The sequence below is a fragment of the Amblyraja radiata genome, chromosome 4, assembly GCF_010909765.2.
Source record: "Amblyraja radiata isolate CabotCenter1 chromosome 4, sAmbRad1.1.pri, whole genome shotgun sequence".
Taxonomy (NCBI): Eukaryota; Metazoa; Chordata; class Chondrichthyes; order Rajiformes; family Rajidae; genus Amblyraja; species Amblyraja radiata.
Genome location: NC_045959.1, coordinates 90542519 through 90561544, shown reverse-complemented (window position 1 = coordinate 90561544; position 19026 = coordinate 90542519). Strand labels below are relative to the sequence as shown.

General features: G+C 44.3%; 1 protein-coding gene and 1 long non-coding RNA gene across 2 annotated transcripts in view; both read right to left on the bottom strand.

The window, feature by feature from the left end:
- Positions 1-3594: 3594 nt before the first annotated feature.
- Positions 3595-7269, bottom strand: LOC116972368. The gene is made up of 2 exons (XR_004411789.1): positions 5253-7269; positions 3595-4927 (listed from the first exon to the last, which is right to left on the bottom strand). It is a non-coding gene; the product is annotated as an uncharacterized LOC116972368 (long non-coding RNA).
- A 1940-nt stretch (positions 7270-9209) lies between these two features.
- The window catches only part of col22a1 (collagen type XXII alpha 1 chain), a 266647-nt gene continuing 256830 nt past the window's right edge, over positions 9210-19026 (bottom strand). Inside the window, exons 62-64 of the mRNA XM_033019945.1 lie at positions 12106-12288; positions 11382-11459; positions 9210-10531 (exon numbers count right to left, since the gene is read on the bottom strand). Of these exons, the coding sequence (XP_032875836.1) occupies positions 10344-10531; positions 11382-11459; positions 12106-12288 (449 nt within the window). The 3' untranslated portion in view covers positions 9210-10343. The remainder of the gene's footprint in view (positions 10532-11381; positions 11460-12105; positions 12289-19026) is intronic.

Sequence of the window (19026 nt, the reverse complement as noted above, 5' to 3'; positions counted from 1 at the left end):
GCACGCAAATTACGCGTTGAGGCGCACGGGCATCGTATGGTCGCGCAGGGCCGGTCCCACTGAGAAGCGCGGAGGGGTATGTAGTTGTGCGCGACACCCATTGCTTCTCTCCAGAGATGCTGCCGGTCCCGCTGAGTTACTCCAGCTTTGTGTCAATCTTCAAATGACGTCACGCGCTCCAGACAGCTGTGCGTACGCATGAAATCGCGCAGGACCATCGTGGCTCAATGCGACCACGAGGTCGCGTAATTTGCGTGCCAAGGACACGTAAGTGGGACAGGCCCTTTACTGTTTATTATTTGTAGATGAACACTATTACATTAATTGCAAGTAAAAATTTGGTGTGATATTTTATAAACAGGGATTATACACCATGTTACAATTAAACTGTTATTCATAGAAACATCGAAACATAGAAAAATAAGTGCAGGAGTAGCCAGCATCGCCATTCAATATGATCGTGGCTGATCATCTAAAATCAGTGCCCCATTCCTGCTGTTTCCCCATATCCTTTGATTCCTTTAGCCCTAAGAGCTAAATTAACGTTCTTGAAAACATCCAATGAATTGGCCTCCACTGCCTTCTGTTACAGAGAATTCCACAGATTCACAACCCTGGGTGAAGAGGTTTTTCCTCATCTTAGTCCTAAATGGCCTACCCCTTATTCTTAAACTGTGACCTCTGGTTCTGAACTCCCCCAACATTGGGAACATTTTTACCTGCATCTAGCCTGTCCAATCCTTTAAGAATTTTATGTGTTTCTATAAGATCCCCTCTTATCCTTCTAAATTCCAGTGAATACAAGTCCAGTCGACCCATTCTTTCATATGTCAATCCTGCCATCCCGGGAATTAACCTGTTGAACCTACGCTGCACTCCCTCAATAACAATAATGTCCTTCCTCAAATTAGGAGACCAAAATTGTACACAATACTCCAGGTGTGGTCTCACCAGGGCCCTGTACAACTGCAAACTCAAATTCTCTCGCAATGAAGGCTGCCTGCTGTACCTGCATATATTCTTTCAGTGACTGATGTACAAGCACTCCCAGGTCTCGTTTCACCTCCCCTTTTCCTAATCTGACACCATTCAGATAATAATCTGCCTTCCTGTTGTTGCCACCAAAGTGGATAACCTCACATTTCTCCACATTACACTGCATCTGCAATACATCTTCCCACTCACCCAACCTATCCAAGTCACCCTGCAGCCTCATAGCATCCTCATCGCAGCTCACACTGCCATCCAGCTTTGTGTCATCCACAAACTTGGAGATATCACATTTAATTCCCTCGTCTAAATCGTTAATATATTTTATAAATAACCGGGGTCCCAGCAGGGGCGGAAATCGCTATCAAAACATGGGGGACACACAATTTCTTGGTGGGTGCACATACACACACGCGAGGCTTCGGCCGTGGGCCCTGTGGACGATCACATCGGGAGATGACCTGGTTGGTGACCGACTCCGAACTCCAGCAACAGCAGCTTCGTCCGCCCTGAATCATGGGGCTTCAATCGGCCCATTCGCGGGGCCTTTCATTGCCCGGCGGGGGCTTCAACATCGGGAGCCTCGATCGCTTCGATGCAGCAATTTGACCGTGGGGAGGTGGAAGATCCCGCGGCCAATTTTATGCCGCGCCAGGCCGGGCGTTGAAAGGCCCCGCGAACGGGCCGATTCAAGCTCTGCTCTATGATCTTTGCTCCACCAGGACATCTCCCTCCTTCAATCACCGCCCTCTATCCTCAGTCCCACCTCTCTACTTCCGCCTCTGACCGACACCTCCCTCCTCCAATCATTGCGCTGAATCATCATGCCCCCCCCCACTGCTTGCTGACCGACGTCTCTCCCGTCCAGTTAGACGGGGGGTCACATTGGCTGCTTTCCAATGTTCTGGTACACACCCAGAGTTCAGAGAGGAATAAAAATGTTCAACTAATGGGTCCTCCAATACCTTAATGCAGCAGCCAGAAAAACTTCTAGTATCCCAGCAGGTTCTGGGAGGATATTTTGCTGGCCTAGAAGAGGCGTTGGGAACCACAGTGAAGGAAGATCATATAATCAACACCTGGTCAGTGTTAGATGAGAACATAGCCACGGCATTCTGAGGATTTAACTGGCAAATGGGAGGAGGAGGAAGAGTAGGAAGAGGAGGAGGAAGAGGAGGAAGGAAGAAGAGGAGGAGGAAGGAAGAAGAGGAGGAGGAAGGAAGAAGAGGAGGAGGAAGGAAGAAGAGGAGGAGGAAGGAAGAAGAGGAGGAGGAAGGAAGAAGAGGCGGAGGAAGGAAGAAGAGGAGGAGAAGAAGAAGAAGAAGAAGAGGGAGGAGAAGAAGAAGAAGAGGGAGGAGAAGAAGAAGAAGAGGGAGAAGAAGAAGAGGGAGAAGAAGAAGAAGAAGAAGAAGAAGAAGAAGAAGAAGAAGAAGAAGAAGAAGAAGAAGACGACCCCCCCAGGTCAGGGACTAAGCGAAGAACTTGCTAAGATCAAACCTCAGCCAGATTAATCAATGTGGGCTTTGGAAGATGTGAAAGTAAAGGGAATAATTATTTGATTAAAAGAGTCGGGAAACCACTTACTCTATCTTGACATGATATTAAAACAATTATAGTAGGTATATGTTGATCGATACGGTTTGGGTTACTGCAGAAGACAGACAGAGAAGTTGGTTTATAGGCAGTTCTCAGGAAAGAAAATCTGACATAACCCAAGGTATGCCTGAACCTGCCAAAGTTCTTCGACTGAACCATCTTTTAGCTTGTTTATTACACAGTTCACCGAGATAATTCCTTCCTCATACCTTTATAATTGCCTTATTTATATTGAGGACACTGATTATGGACTATGGTGTTCATCCTCAAACAGCATTTAGAATGCTATTATATTGTGGTCACAACTCCCTTGGGGATCTTTACTCACAAGGTCCGTCATTAATTCTTCCTCATTACCTGTTCCCAGTAAGCTCTGCAATGTGCTGCTCAAAAAGCAACCCTGACGTATTCCACTAATTCTTCCTCTGTGACACCCATTCCAGATTACTTTATCCAATCCAAATGTAAATTAAAATCTTCCACGATAACTGCAATTCCCTTCAAAAATGGTCTCTATATTTTCCCACTGATGCTCTAACCTATTGAGATGTCATATTTTGGGAGTCCACAGACTACTCCAACACATGCCTTGGCTCCTCTATTGTTCACAATTTCAAAACAAACTGATCCCACATCTCTACCCACCTCTACCCATTACTTTTATATCATTACAGATTAATCATATTAGTATAATGTTTTGCTGAAGACCGTAAATTAAGTTGTTTGTTGAGTGTGCAGCACAGAACATTGTTACCTTAAATATATAGGTGAATTCAAATTCCATCAAATTCCATCAAATCGACTGCCCAAAATGGCAGAAAGTTGGATTTTAGTTGGAAGTGGGTAGCACATAGTACGTTACTATTTTTAACCTCATTCCTATTTAGATTAGATTTTGAAATCAGTCCACATTTACCCCTCACCATCCACCATTCCTCCTCACAAGGTTAAAACGTTTGGGTTTAAAAAGAGAGTTCATACATCAATAATGTCATGCTATACACAACATTTGTCACTCAAACACTATATTTTATACACATAAATGTACACAATCAAATAATAGTTCCACATAAGTGTTCAAGGAATAGCACCATGAGTTACAGTACATAGGAAAAATAATCTCATTCTAGGATAAGGCAAACGATGCCTCATGTTGAAGTGATTTTCTTTTAAAGACCAACGTAGTTTGAAACTGTCAAAGCACAGTAATAAACCAAACCATTTAAAAACTAATAATTTAACAGCAACACTGCAATAAGTCTCCATTTGGATGTGAAAACTCATGCTTCTAATGTTTCAAATCATGACATGCCAGGAAGCAGTGATGGAGAACAGAAAGGACCAAAATCAATGCCGAGAACCTGCACATCCATGGAATAGAGAAGGTTCCATTTCTAACCTGTCTCTTAGAATGCCAGGATAAGAATCATAACAAAACAAAAGGACATTGATTTGTAATTGTGTCTGTCATTTACTGTATCCAATTAAAATAGATTGATAAAAATAATATAGATGATGTAAATTAACTAGTTACTTTTACGTATCGTCTGAAACCTGTAGATGTCAGGTAGAGACAAGGGTGGGTGCAGTTTTAAGGCATTTAGTATCATTGGTAAAAGTTTGTTTGAACTGGGTTAAAGAAGCACCATGGAAACCAAACCAATTAAGAGGAACAGAGAGGTCCAATAAACAAAGTCAAGTACAATCAGAAAATATTCAGCTTGATGTAATATAGGTAAGTTTTGTCGTAGAATTATCCTGAAAAGAACACTATTCGTTGATCAGCTATCGAGGGAGTACATAGCGAAAGCAGAATCCCAATCAGGCTGGAAATGGGACCAATGCACTTCAAAGCTGTGTTAAATTTGGAAGCATTTACGTAAAAATTCTGATCATTAATTGCAAAAGAAAAAACATTAAAATACAATGTACAATAGAAGGTCTGTCCCAAGGCCGCAGTTAGTCCCTCCCAATATCAAAAGATATAATTGGCCTCCGAATCTTTTTTTCTTGTGGTTCAGGGTCATTGCAAACTATATTTGTAGATGCATGACATAGGATATTTGTAGATGCATGATATAGGAGAATGCTATATCTTTTATATTTTTTATCCATTCTTGGAAATATTGACTCTCAACTCAGGTATTTGTGGTAGATGTAAATGTACCCAGTACATAATAGTCTTCATTCAGGGTCAATATCAAATTAAGATATATCTGAGGCAAAACATATCAGCCTTGAGAGTTTTATCCTTTAAAAGGCATTCACAGTTCTGTGCCACCACAATAATTCACACATTTGATATGGAAATTTATACAATTCAAATATGTTAATTAAATCACTTTTCTGAATTGTAAATAAAGATCAGCATTCTCTTTTCATTATATCCTTCTGCGAAGGTGTCCAAAACAGCCTTGTATACCATTACATCAGCTCTCCATGTGATTAAAGTACCCCAAAGCAAAGCTTTGAATTTCTAAAAGGTTATCAGCTGTCAATTCTGGCAACTCAATAAAATTGATTAATTAAATTGTGAGAACAACTCAACCTATTGAAAGCTTTGGCTTTGATAATGATTTAAAATGTACCGATACAATGTTTTTTTGCATCACACAATTCTTAACATGGCCCAATGCCAGGAATCTGATGGACTCTCCATGGCCCACTGTTTTATATTTAGCCTGAAACTATTCCATAGTGACTTTATTTAAAATTAACCCCTTTATGCCACCTCCTTGCCACACTTTAGATATATTCACACTTCATTATATCTTTTAGTTCACTTTGAATATTTTTATGGTAGGTTTGCCTAAAGTTTTTTTTAATGGAATATTTGCAATCCTCTGCAGCCAGAGCTCTGTTGTAACCTCCTAACTGTTGAGAACCTTTGTTGGGGAGTAACATTATATTATACTTACAATGATACCTCATATTATTAGAGAAAACAATATCACACTTTAATGACAGATTCATGCACATAAAGTATTATCACAGCCAGAGGGCATTAAGAGACAGGAAATATCTCTGGTCTGAATCTCCAGATGTTATATAATTCCCTAGGTCAGTAGTTATTATCGTGGGGGAATGAGTATCATTTTATACTAAAATTAAATCCAGTTAAGTGGTGAAGACATACTGTGAACAACAGCAATGGGAGGATAAAACTATTGGGTTGTCTGACCAAATTGGTTAATTCTGAAAACATTTCCCTCTATGTTAATGGGTGATGTATAGGGGTTGGACCACGAGCAATTGCCCAGGTATCCTATTAGTCCCTTGATGATCCCAGGGTTGAGCTCCGAATGGTAAACGTGGCAGCCTGATTAGCTGCCCTGAATTCAGCATTTAACGCAGGCATATGTTAGGAAACACAGTTGCATTTTTGCCATCCACCAGAAGAATCATTGAACAAGATAGATGGTGAGGTGGCATAAGGACACAACATCTTTTCTAGCTATATTTTCCAGGATTTACACATAAATGGGAGAATTTGGACTACAAAGAAAAGGTCCTCAAACTTATGTTTTCTGTCTCCTGTCTGAAAGATAGTGCAAGGCTTTTCCAAATATGATTAATTAAATAATAGTTTCTGATATTTGTTTGAAATTATTTGTTAATTGAACAATGGAGGTGGGCAATCCTCCACTTATTCACATGAGAATCTACCTCTGTCTCGTTTGCTAGGATAAGGCTGATCATCTGTGTAGGGAGGAACTGCAGACACTAGTTTAATATATCTTGTTCCCCTTTCCCGACTCTCAGTCTGAAGAAGGGTCTCAACCAGAAACGTCACCTATTCTTTTTCTCCAGTCCTGCCGAGTTACTTCAGCCTTTTGTATCTTTAGGCTGATTATCTTATCTTTCCAACTCTGCAACTGTGCTTATCATCAGTAATACTGATGTTAATCATTGATTAAAAATTCTATATATTTACATGTACCTGATCAAGGGATTCAAGAGGTTTAATCAGTTAATACATGAAGTACCAAGCTATACAGACAATATTTGTCATGAGAAAGTATATCTCAAAAGAGTTGTATTAAAAGTGGACTACAAATTAGTTCATTATAAAACGTAAGAAAAATAAAACCATTCAGGGATCCTACTTTATTTTGTGTGGAAAGTAGTTAAAGGCAGGATCATATTTGGCTGTAGAACGGATATAGTTGAGATGTCGGAATTCTTGTGGTCTTAAGATGACCAATAACCCAGCTTTGAGGAATAAAAGCGAATCACGGCCACATTTTGATGCCATACATTGAAGGCTAAAAGCTTGTAACAAATTGAATTAATGATGGTGAATGCTATTTGGACAAAGGTAGCTTGTCAATGAGAGGCAGTCCAATTTAGACTATCCACCACCAACAATAGTTATTGACCCAAGACAAACATTATTTGTCTTTAAAGGAATATATATATATATTTTTTAATTACTTTCTCCAGTAGTACACTTAGGAATTAAATAACTGCTTGAAGCATTCAAGGGCCTGTCCCACTTACCTGACTTTTTCGGCGACTGCTGGCACCCATCATAGGTCGTTGCAGGTCAGCAAAAATGTTCAACATGTTGAAAATTCAGCGGCGACCAGAAAGACGCTATTACTCTTTGGGTAACTGAGGAGGCTACTCACGACCATACAGGCGACACCCTGGCAATGCGGGGTGAAGCCTATATGGTTGTGAGTAGTCGCCCAAAGAGTCGTTACCTTGTTCTGGTCGCCGCTGAATTTTCAACATGTTGAACATTTTTGGCGACCTGTAACGACCTATGACGGGTGTCGGCAGTCGCTGAAAAAGACAAATGTAAAAAGTGGGACTGGCCCTTTAGTCTCTCACCTGGAATTCAAAAGAATGAGTGTCTGTTACAGCTATCCTTGCTGATCTGCTGGCTGTTCTATTCAATTACAAAGATCTGGCATGCAATTTTGTGTCCTGAAATTAAACTCCCCATTTAAAGAGGAGAAATAATTTTTTCTCGTTCAAAAGTTTGGAGAAAATGGGAAAGTATAGTGTAGCATTAGTGAGGATTGTTGGTTTGGGAAATGGATTTTAAACGGCACGTTTTAAAATTTAACTCTAGTTAGTGGTTGTAATCATGCTATTATGCAGTCATATCAGGACATCTAACTATTATACTAAAACTCTCAGCTTATTTGTTTCTATGTGTGTGTGTGCGCGTGCGTGCCTGTCTGTGATCTCTGATTCGGTTATGTCATCAAATTACACCAAAACGGCACACTCATTTTGGACCACCTTACTCACAATTGTAATTTGGTGGTTTGTATCATGTTTTGTTCAGATTTATCTTATACTAGACTAAGTGGGACCTGTTGGGGGGGGGGGGGATGTGGGGGAGGGGAGGGGGATGTGGGGGAGGGTGTGTGTGTGGGGGAGGATTGAGTGTGGGGGAGGATGTGTGTGAGGGGGACGGGGGTTGTGTGGGGGAGGGGGTGTGGGGGAGGGGTGTGTGGGGGGGAGGCGGGGTAGTGTGGGGGGAGGAAGGGTATGGGGGAGGAGTGTGTGTGAGGGAGGGGGGTGTTGGGGAGGGGGGGTTGTGGGGGAGATGGGGGAGGGGTGGTGTGGGGAGGGGAGTTAGTGAGGGGTGTGTGTGAGGGAGGGGGTGTGGGGGAGGGGTTGTGTTGGGAGGGGAGTGTTAGTGAGGGGTGTGTGTGAGGGAGGGGGTGTGTGAGGGAGGGGGTGTGTGGGGGAGGGGAGGGGTGTGGGGGAGGGGAGGGGTGTGGGGCAGGGTGTGTGTGTGGGGGAAGGGTGTGTGTGTGGGAGGGTGTGTGTGGGGGAGAGGGTGTGTGTGTGGGGAAGGGGGGGTGTAGGGGAGGGGGGGTGTAAGAGGGGAGGTGTGGGTTCTCAGCCCCAGCTCCGACCACACTCCTGGCTTCAGGACACGGCTCCGGACTCACTCAGCTGCTCCCGTCCCCAGCGCCTGTCGTACTCACAGCTCCCACCCACGAACACAGCCTGACCCCGCCCGCGGAGCATAGCCCACACTCCGCTGCTTCAGCTTTATTCTCGGCGGCTTGTGGACGGGCGGCGGCTTGTGCACGGGCGGCTTGTGGACGGGCAGCTTGTGGACATGCTCACGGACTCAACCCGGCATCCGGGACTTTATTCTCCAGCGGGTGCCGGAAGGGGTTCATGGTGACTGGCAGGCGGGAAGACCAATCTGCTGATCTCACGATTTTTTAAACCATCATAACTTTTGTAATCTTCCACCGATCGGAACAAAACTTGGTGGCTTGGAGCAGAGGACAACAGTGAGTAAGTGGCGAGTAATCCTAGCGAAATAGGGTAGTGTTTTTGCGCAGATTTTAAAACATCGCAGTGGTCAAGATGAGAGTTTTAGTAATAGTATATATATTTCACAAGGTATTCACGTTTTTAAATTTGCATAACACCAATTTGAGAAAACATTTCTTCCCTCTCCACTGGCACTTATAGTTATGACGTCACAATGGGATTGTAGCCCTGCTCGCTACAATGTTGCCATCACAGGACACTGAGTCCTGCCAGCCCTAGCAAGTGCAATTGCAAGCTACAATGTTGTCCTTGAGACTCTTGAAAGGCGCCCATAAATAAAATGTATTATTATTATTATTATCCCTTTTTTAATATTCCTGGCAGCAAGGATTTTTTTAAAAGTTTAATGAGGGAGGGTGCATTTTTTTATTATTCCTGGCAGCAAGCATTTATTTATACGTTTAATGAGGGAGGGTGAATAAGGGGCAATGAGCCTCCCCTGCGTAGTTGGGGGAATGGATGAGTGCTGGAACATTGTGTTAGGGGAACCAGGCCTCCCGTGTGTTGGTCTAGTTGTAACTAAACTTTGACTTTATTAGAATAACATTTAGAGAATATCATTTGTTGATGCTGTTATATAATACTTTTAGTGACCAGGAACGATGTTTTAGTACCAATGAAGAAACTAGCGGGGTACTCTTTTGAAATGGGAGTTTGATGCAGCATTTAGGCAGAGAAGATTGAACTTTACTCTGCATTGGGCACAAGTGTACTTGACCAGAGATGGCTTGATGCAGAAACTGGTGTTGAATGCGAAGAGTTCCATTCTCAATACCAGTATCCTTTAACTTGAAGAGCAAAATAAATTAATATTTTAATTTGTTTAAAAACTAAAGAGACCACAGGAGAGTAAATGAAGGCACAAGTATTAAAACTATTAACAATGCCAAATATTACTATTTCATGCTGAAAATGTACATTTAATATTCTACGATTAGTAAAATATATACGATTGTAAATTCAAATATATAATTTTTGTAAAGTGAGATTTATCTCCCCTTCAAGAGGTATTTTCTTTTAAATATTGCATGTGGAAATCTGCACATTTAGTGTTACTTTTATTTAACACTGAAATCAATCACAACAACTGAATGGGCCAGAGATTGTAAATTGCACCATGTAGTGTCACACCAGAATGTTGTGTAGTTGAGATGAAAGTCTCGTGGAAAATAGCTGCAGAGCTTGAAAATATGCATAGTTAATAAGCTTTAAAACCACACAGTTAAGTCACAAGTGCTGGTGCAGATTTGCAGAATGAATCTACACGTGTGCTTAATGGTTGGGACACAGTACAAGTCTCCAATGAGAGGAAAGTAACGTCTGAAAACACAACTGGCCAGCAGCTAGTGTGCTTGCAGTGATCTTTGTTCAGGTTGCTAATTATCAATGTGTTTTAAGCCAACAACCTCAGTCCTTCAATTTTACCAAACGCTTCTGATCTTGGTTTAAGGTCCTTTTTGATTGGCTGGCCGACTGGCCATGCTTGCATAGTAAGCACACTGCGCAAGATCACAGTTTCCATTCCGCCCAGGGGGTCCCTGTGGACCAGCACTGCCAGGTATGCCGGGCTCTCCTTGTGGGCCTGGTGTACCAGGTATTCCATCTTTTCCATAGCCAGGTGTTCCCGCAATGCCTATAAATGTGAAACACAACTTATAATTGCAGTTTCGTTAAACATAGAAATATAGAAAATAGGTGCAGGGGTAGGATATTCGGTCCTACGAGCCAGTACCGCCATTCAATATGATCATGGCTATTCATCCAAAATCAGTACCCCGTTCCTGCTTTCTCCCTGTATCTCTTGATTCCGTTGGCCCGAAGAGCTATATCTAACTCTCTCTTGAAAACATCCAGTGAATTGACCTCCACTGCCTTCTGTAGCAGGGAATGCCACAGATTCACAACTCTCTGGGTGAGTTCTGATATGTGAAGGTTTGAACAAAAGGAGGAAGATGGGTGAGGTACGCAGTTCTTAAATAGCAGTGAGGAAACTTTGAAAAAGAGCTGGCAATCATAATAGACTCAATGTGATCTAACCAATGTAGAGGCACAAACAACAAATCTAATTGGAAGATTAATAATATAACCATAATATGTATGAACAAGAGGAACTCAGATTCAACCAATAATAATCCAGTGTTTCCATCACACAATAGTGTTCTGATCAATGAGTAATATTCAAGATTTTTAATCACTGGAATGATTGTAAAAAACATTCACAAGACTTATTCTAGCGTGTATTTCCATCTGTAAAGTACATTTATCCAGCATAATTTAGGAGACTCTTCAACTGACCATCAAGCATGCATTAACATTAACCCTACACTTATCCTAATTTATTCTCCCATTATCATCAAACAGCACATAACACGTTGTCTAAAAATGCAGGATCCTAATATCACTTTACTGCTGCTATTTTTAGATCATATTTATAATTTATAATATTCAGCAATGTTATAGAAGTAAAATAAACTAGGTTTTACCTGGAGGACCTGGCAGACCATGATCACCCCTCTGTCCAATGCCTGTTGCCCCATGTTCACCTTTAGTACCTTTATCACCTGCAAATATTAAAGCAGTTATTACAAAATAATGTTGCAATAATTAAACATTTTTCTACACCAGTGAGCACTCCGCTTCCCCCAACAGAAAATGAGGAGCCACCATCTAAGTCATAGCCATAGAGATATACAGCATGGAAACAGACCCTGTGTCCAGCATGTCTAACAGTGAGTCCAATTTGCCTGTATTTGGTCATATCCCTCTGATCCATATATCTGTTGAAATGTTTTTAAATGTCACAATTGTATCCGCTGCTGTCGCTTTCTCTCGCAGCCTCTTCCAGATATGCACTATGCTCCGAGTAAAAGGTTGCTCCTGAGGTTTCTCTTCAATCTATCCCATCTTAAGCCTGTGCCCTCTGGCAAAAAGACTGCAAGTGTTCCCTTAATCCATGTCCCTCATGTTTTTATATACGTCAAAAAGCTCAATCTTATTTAAGAGTTTGGATTTGTAAAATATTGACATATCATTTTGCAGATATAAAAATATCATTGATAAGTAAATCAAGGCCTTTGTCTCAACATGGGGACAATCAAATCATTTTAAAATAAATGCTATTTAAGATTATAGTTTAAAATAAAACATTTGTTTCTTTGCTTCTAAACCATAGTCATTCAAGTGACTTTTAAAACTAAATATGGGTACCTTTTGGACCTACTGGTCCTCTGGCTCCCTCTAGGCCAGGTTCTCCATGCAGGCCAGGTTCTCCTGGAACACCAGGTCTCCCCAGAAATCCATCATTCCCTGGTGGACCAGGAGACCCTGGCTTTCCAGGTGCTGCTTTAATCGATGTTGGTTGAAACTGAGACAGGAGATAGGACAACCGTGCTGAAAGTGAAAAGAACAAAGTCATGTATTTTTCTAATTTACTGAATTGGCCATAGTGTTTTCACTTTTTTTTTTACAAAGGGTCTGCACTTTTCCTACAGAATCAATAATAACACATCCAGTCAAGTTGAATGATTGTTGATTTGATCATCCCAGCTACAAAGATAATGTTGTTGTCAATAAAAATAGAATACTTGAGAGAAAAAACAAGTCAGGCAGATTCTGTGGATAAAGAAATTTAGTTGACATTTAAGATAGACTAGACTAAGTGGGACCCGTTGGGTTCCATGTTCACACGGGAGGGCTGGTCCCCCAACATTCCACCTCTCCACCAATTCCAATATTTGTGGCCAGTGGGGGGGGGGGATTTCTGGAGGTAGACAAAAGTGCTGGAGAAACACAGCGGGTGCAGCAGCATCTATGGAGTGAAGGAAATAGGCAACGTTTAGGGCCGAAACCCTTCTTCAGACTGATGTAGGGTGGGGGGTCTGGGGAGAAGAAAGGAGAAAGGAAAAGGAGGAGCCCGAGGCTGAGGGAGAGCTGAGAAGGGGAGGAGACAGCAAGGACTACCGGAAATTGGAGAAGTCAATGTTTATGCTGCTAGGGTGCAAACTGCCCAAGCGGAATATGAGGTGCTGCTCCTCCAATTTCCGGTGGTGCTCACTCTGGTCATGGAGGAGGCCCAGGACAGAAAGGTCGGATTCGGAATGGGAGGGGGAGTTGAACTGCTGAGCCACAGGGAGATCAGGTTGGTTAGTGCGGACGGAGCGGAGGTGTTCGGCAAAACGATATCCAAGCCTACGCTTTGTCTCACCGATGTAGATCAGCTGACATCTAGATCCGCGGATGCAATAGATGAGGTTGGAGGAGATGCAGGTGAACTTCTGTTGCACCTGGAACGACTGCTTGGGTCCTTGAATGGAGTCGAGGGGGGAGGTAAAGCGACCAGTATAGCATCTCTTGCGGTTGCAAGGGAAAGTGCCCGGGGAAGGGGTGGTGCGGGAGGGAAGGAAAGAATTGACCAGGGAGTTACGAAGGGAGCGGTCTTTGTGGAAAGCTGACAGGGGGGGGAGATGGGAAGATGTGGCGAGTGGTGGGGTCACGTTGGAGGTGGCGAAAATGACGGAGGACTATTTGTTGTATGTGACGGCTATTGGGGTGAAAGGTGAGGACTAGGGGACTCTGCCCTTGTTTCGAGTGGGGGGGGGTAGGGAGAGAGAGCAGTGTTACGGGGTATTGAAGAGACCCTAGTGAGAGCCTCATCTATATTGGGGTAGGGGAACCCCCGTTCCCTGAAGAATGAGGACATTTCCGATACCCTGGTGTGGAACACCTCATCCTGCGGGCAAATGCGGCATAGACGGAGGAATTGGGAATAGGGGATGGAGTCCTTACAGGAAGCAGGGTGGGAAGAAGTGTAGTCTAGATAGCCATGGGAGTCAGTGGGTTTATAGTGGATGTCGGTCAGAAGTCTACCACCTGCGATGGAGATAGTGAGGTCAAGAAATGGTAGGGCAGTGTCGGAAATGGGCCAGGTGTATTTGAGTGGAAGTTAGTGGAAGAAGCGGATGAAGTCAGTCAGTTGTGTGTGGGTGCAAGAGGTAGCATCAATGCAATTGTCGATGTAGCGGAGGTAGAGGTCAGGTATGCGGCCCTGGTACGCTTCGAACAAGGATTCGCCCATAGCTACGCCTTGTATTTGGAGGAAATGGGAGGAGTCAAACGAGGTTATTAAGGGTAAGGACCAGCTCCACTAGGCGGAGGAGAATATCTGTCGACGGGAATTGGTTGGTTCTCCGGTCGAGGAAGAACCGGACGGCTTTGAGACCCTCCTGGTAGGGGATAGAGGTGTAGATCTTTACCTCCCCCCTCGACTCCATTCAAGGACCCAAGCAGTGGTTCCAGGTGCGACAGATGCATTCACCTGCATCTCCTCCAACCTCAACTATTGCATCCGCTGCTCTAGATGTCAGCTGATCTATATCGATGAGACCAAGCATAGGCTTGGCGATCGTTTCGCCAAACATCTCCGCTCAGTCCGCATTAACCAACCTAAAATCTCCCTGTGGCTCAGCACTTCAACTCCCCCTCCCATTCCGAATCCGACCTTTCTGTCCTGGGCCTCCTCCATGGCCAGAGTGAGCACCACCGGAAATTGGAGGAGCAGCACCTCGTATTCCGCTTGGGAAATTTGCACCCTAGCGGCATAAACATTGACTTCTCCAATTTCCGGTAGTCCTTGCTGTCTCCTCCCCTTCTCGGCTCTCCCTCAGCCCTCGGGCTCCTCCTCTTTCTTTCTCCTTTCTTCTCCCTGCCCCCCCCCCCCCACCCTACATCAGTCTGAAGAAGGATTTCGGCCCGAAACATTGCCTATTTCCTTCGCTCCATAGATACTGCTGCACCCGCTGAGTTTCTCCAGCGCTTTTGTCTACCTTCGATTTTCCAGCATCTGCATTTCCTTCTTAAACACAAGGGGCTTTCTGGAGTGTTAGTATGGATATTGTGGCCTGAAGGGACTGGTTGAATACTCTACACCTGATGAGTGGAGGGGGACTGAATAAGATGGCCAAAAATCACAGCCGTAAGTGGTAGCGTTTTATCTAAAATCTATATACAGTGCAAACAGGAAGTTGTCAAGTTACCACCACCAACAACCATTTGCAGTGCAGCATTTCAAAGCAGTTACCACCACCAACAACCATTTGCAGTGCAGCATTTCAAAGCAGTTACCACCACCAACAACCATTTGCAGTGCAGCATTTCAAAGCAACCACATTTTCATTTTCAAACCACATTAAGGGCACTCACAGTTGAGTAGACATGTGTTCAGTGTTATTCACAGCTCAGAGAGATGTGACCCTCTCCCTTCCACCATCTTGCAGAGACTGAGTGAGGCACAACACTTCTGGGTTTTATAGACCCTCCCCCCTTCCCACCAGCAGGTGCAGCAGAGAGAATGTCAACATTTTTTAAACATTCATTACTCTTTTATTTTTCATCGATGGGAAAATCCTCTTGTCCTGCGCAGCGGAGTAAGATGGCCAAAAATCACAGCTGTAATTGGCAGCGTTTTTTCAAAAATCATGAAACAGAAATACAGGAAGTGGTCAAGATCTTACTTTTAGTAATATAGATGATCTTTCATCAAAACTAAGGGTGATGCAGTGGTGCAACTGGTTGAGCTGCTGCCTCACAATGTCAGTCACCCAGGTTTGATCCTGACCTTGAGTGTTATTTGTGTGGAGTTCACACATTCTTCCTGTGTTTCCTCTGGGTGCTCCGGTGTCCTCCCACACCCCAAAGACATGCAGGTTTGTAGGTTAATTGGCCTCTGTAAATTGCCCTTTGTGTGTAGGGAGTTGGCACGAAAGTGGGATAAAATAGAACTAGTGTGATTGGTTGATCAATAGCCAGTGGATTCTCGGCCAAAGACCCTATTTATCGCTGTTTCTTTTAATCAAGCAAATCAAAAATCAAGGTTAGAAATAAAATATATTTTAAGTTGTAAACACTGAACAAATGAAATGTATTTGATCGGCTACCAGGGAAGCCACCAGGGGAGATTGAATAATACAAGTGAAGGTGGCACCAGCTGAAAGAGAATGGTGTCGCATTTTTTATCATAGCGTTTTCTCTTGTTTCAGATATCCAGATCTGCATTTTTTTTTGCTCATATTGTTAATCTGTCTGAGAAACAACTAATATTAAACCTTTAGTTTCCCTTCTCTCTCTCTCCGAAGGATTCAAACTAGAACAATGACTTTGATCTTAATGTAAAATCAAGGAAACGTGGATTTCACTATAGAATAAGAATAGTTGTCAAGTAGTTTATTGCATTTGGTGCTGCTATAAATTCATGTGAATAACAATGTTTTTTTTAATTACAATTTTTTGAGTAATTTGGCACTCAAATGTTGCTAGCTTACTAGCAGCATGGGGTCAAGGAAAGAGCGTTCACGTCGCGGCCCTGTTTCCACCAATCTTTCCACCACTACGCAAAAGAAGCACAAGATGCCTTTGTATGCAGATGCCGAGAAGTGTGCTCAGCTCTGGCTGAACAATTTCTAATCTTGTGATGTGGACTCGATAAGAAGACAAGCAATACTTAGTAAAACTGTTAAGGACATTAGGTTGTCAACAGGTTACATAGAATGCATCCGTGGAGAATACAAACAGACCCATTAAACATGTTTGTGGCTTTCATCCTAACAAAAACATTATCTTAGTTCTTTATGGGCCTGTCCCATGTTTGTGACTTTTTCGGCGACTGCTGCCACCTGTCATAGGTCGTTTCAGGTTGCCGAAAATGTTCAACATGTTGAAAATCCAGCGGCGACCAGAACAAAGTACGACTCTTTGGGTGACTACTCATGACCATACAGGCTTCACCCCGCGACATGTCACCAGGGTGTCGCCTGTGTGGTCGTGAGTAGTCTTCTCAGTCGCCCAAAGAGTCGTAGCGTCTTTCTGGTTGCCGCGGGATTTTCAACATGTTGAAAATTTTGGTGACCTGCAACGAGCTATGACAGGTGTCGGCAGTCGCTGAGAAAGTCGAGTAAGTGGGACAGGGCCATTACTTGCTGAGTTTAAACGTTTTCATATTTTGTTTCAGATTTTACTTCGGAGTCACGTGAGTGATTCCGTGAAGAACCCGCTCAGCACGCATGCGCGGCATTACGTTCAGCAGAGCAACAGCGGCACATCTGGAGTCAGGCGCTCCCGCTACGGAGGTGAAAGAACGGACCGTCAGGTAAGCTGAGGTCGGGTTTTTCTTTCACAGGGAGCCTTCTGCTTTCAGGCAGCGAACAAAGGCTCTAGAACAAACCTGTCCCCCGCTCGACTCCACGGAGGAGCGTTCCATCTGGGGGGGGGCAGCAACTGAACAAACCTGTCCCCCGCTCGACTCCACGGAGGAGCGTTCCATCTGGGGGGGGGGCAGCATCAAGGCGGCAGGACCGCTTACCCGGCGCTCCGCTATCCCGACACCGTGCCGAGCCCAGCCCTGCTAGAGCCTGAGCAGCGTGCTGGAAGTAACGCCACGGAAGAGGCGTCCGGCCAGTGGCTCCGAATTGTCGGACGGGACGTCTTTCCGCCCGCACGGGGGTAAAGAGACAGCCGCCTGAACAGACCTGCCCCCCGCTCGACTCCACGGAGGAGCGTTCCATCTCGCTGGGGCAGCAACAAGGTGGTAGGACCGCTTACCGGGCGGTCCGCTATACCCCGACACCGCGCCGAGCCCAGCCCCGCTAGCGCCTGAGCAGCGGGCTGGAAGTAAAGCCATGGAAGAGGCATCCGGCCAGTGGCTCTGACTTGTCGGACGGGGACGTCTATCCACCCGCACGGGGAGGGGAGACAGCCGCCTGAGCCGCATGGAGCGGCTCTTGGAGCAGGAGCTCCAGCGAGACGTGCTTCGTGAGGGGCGCTCTCGCAGGGGGAGTTCAGGCACTCCCTCCACAGTGCCTTGTGCACTGTCCATTGCTTCCTCCTTACCCGAGGGTAGCTTTGGTGACCAGGACTAGGCTGGTCAAGAACAGGGGCAATGGCTGAAGATCTCGGGAGTATGCAAGGGGTGCAGGAACAGGAAGAGCTGCTAGGTGTGGTGGACAGCTACGTGGCAACCCCACGTGCAGGAGGCCGTTAAAAGCCTGACGTCAGCCATCACATCGTTTTTCCTCGTTCCGTGGACAAATACGGAGATGACCACAACCTTCGTAAACAAACCATAAGACCTGCCATAAAAATCCTACATTTGCGGGGTTGTGCATACCCCAGCCACTGAGCCAGACCCACTGCTCTTTGGCAAAAACCTCACAAAGCATATGAAGGACATGAAAGAGGTTTTACAAAACTTTCGGTCTCATGAGGGCAGGGCCGGGACGAGCAAACTAAAAACAATAATTCCTACGCAGCAGCACCCCATCGCGTCCATCAGTCAACATCTACTATATGGGACTGATGAAAGCTCGGGGTCCGCATTCTATCACCGAAAGTCTTCTTTAGACCAGGGCCCAGAGCGGACCCCATGGAAAATGTGCCACCCCCCAACGTCACCGCCACGTCAGACGACGTGCAACACTCGTTGGACCGGCAGGAAAACAGAAGAATACCCATAACCATGGAGGTAGGTGGGTCTGGTTCCTACCAGTATATAGAGTAATACTAACACACGGGAGTCTATCACGAGTGATCAGTATATACTCAATGGCATTAGTGGATACAAATACAATTCATACTAGAAAAATTGCCACCAGGTCAACATTCACCCCAGAGGGTATTTTTCCCCTCTCCGTTAAAGAAACGAGAGGGACAAGCTGAACTGGTGAGACTAATTACAAAGGGTATCATGGGAAAACCTGAACCCGTGCAATTCATATCAAATATATTCACTAAACCCAAAAAAGATGGTGGATGTCGCATCATCATTGACTTAACTTCACTAAATATGTTTGTTAAGTATATACATTTCAAAATGGAACCGGTTGTTACTGCCAAACAACTAAATTCCAAAGGATACTTCATGGCAAGCATTCATCTTAAAGATGTTTACTATTTAGTACCATTCACAAGGATCATCGCAGATACCTGAAATTTACCTGGATGGGGCAGCTATAGCAGTTTAAAGCGTTACCCAATGGGTTCACATCAGCCCAAGATTGTTCACCAAGACACTAGAACCAGCTCTGGCAATATTCAGAAGACAAAAACATATTGTCATGGCATATCTTGATGATATCTTAA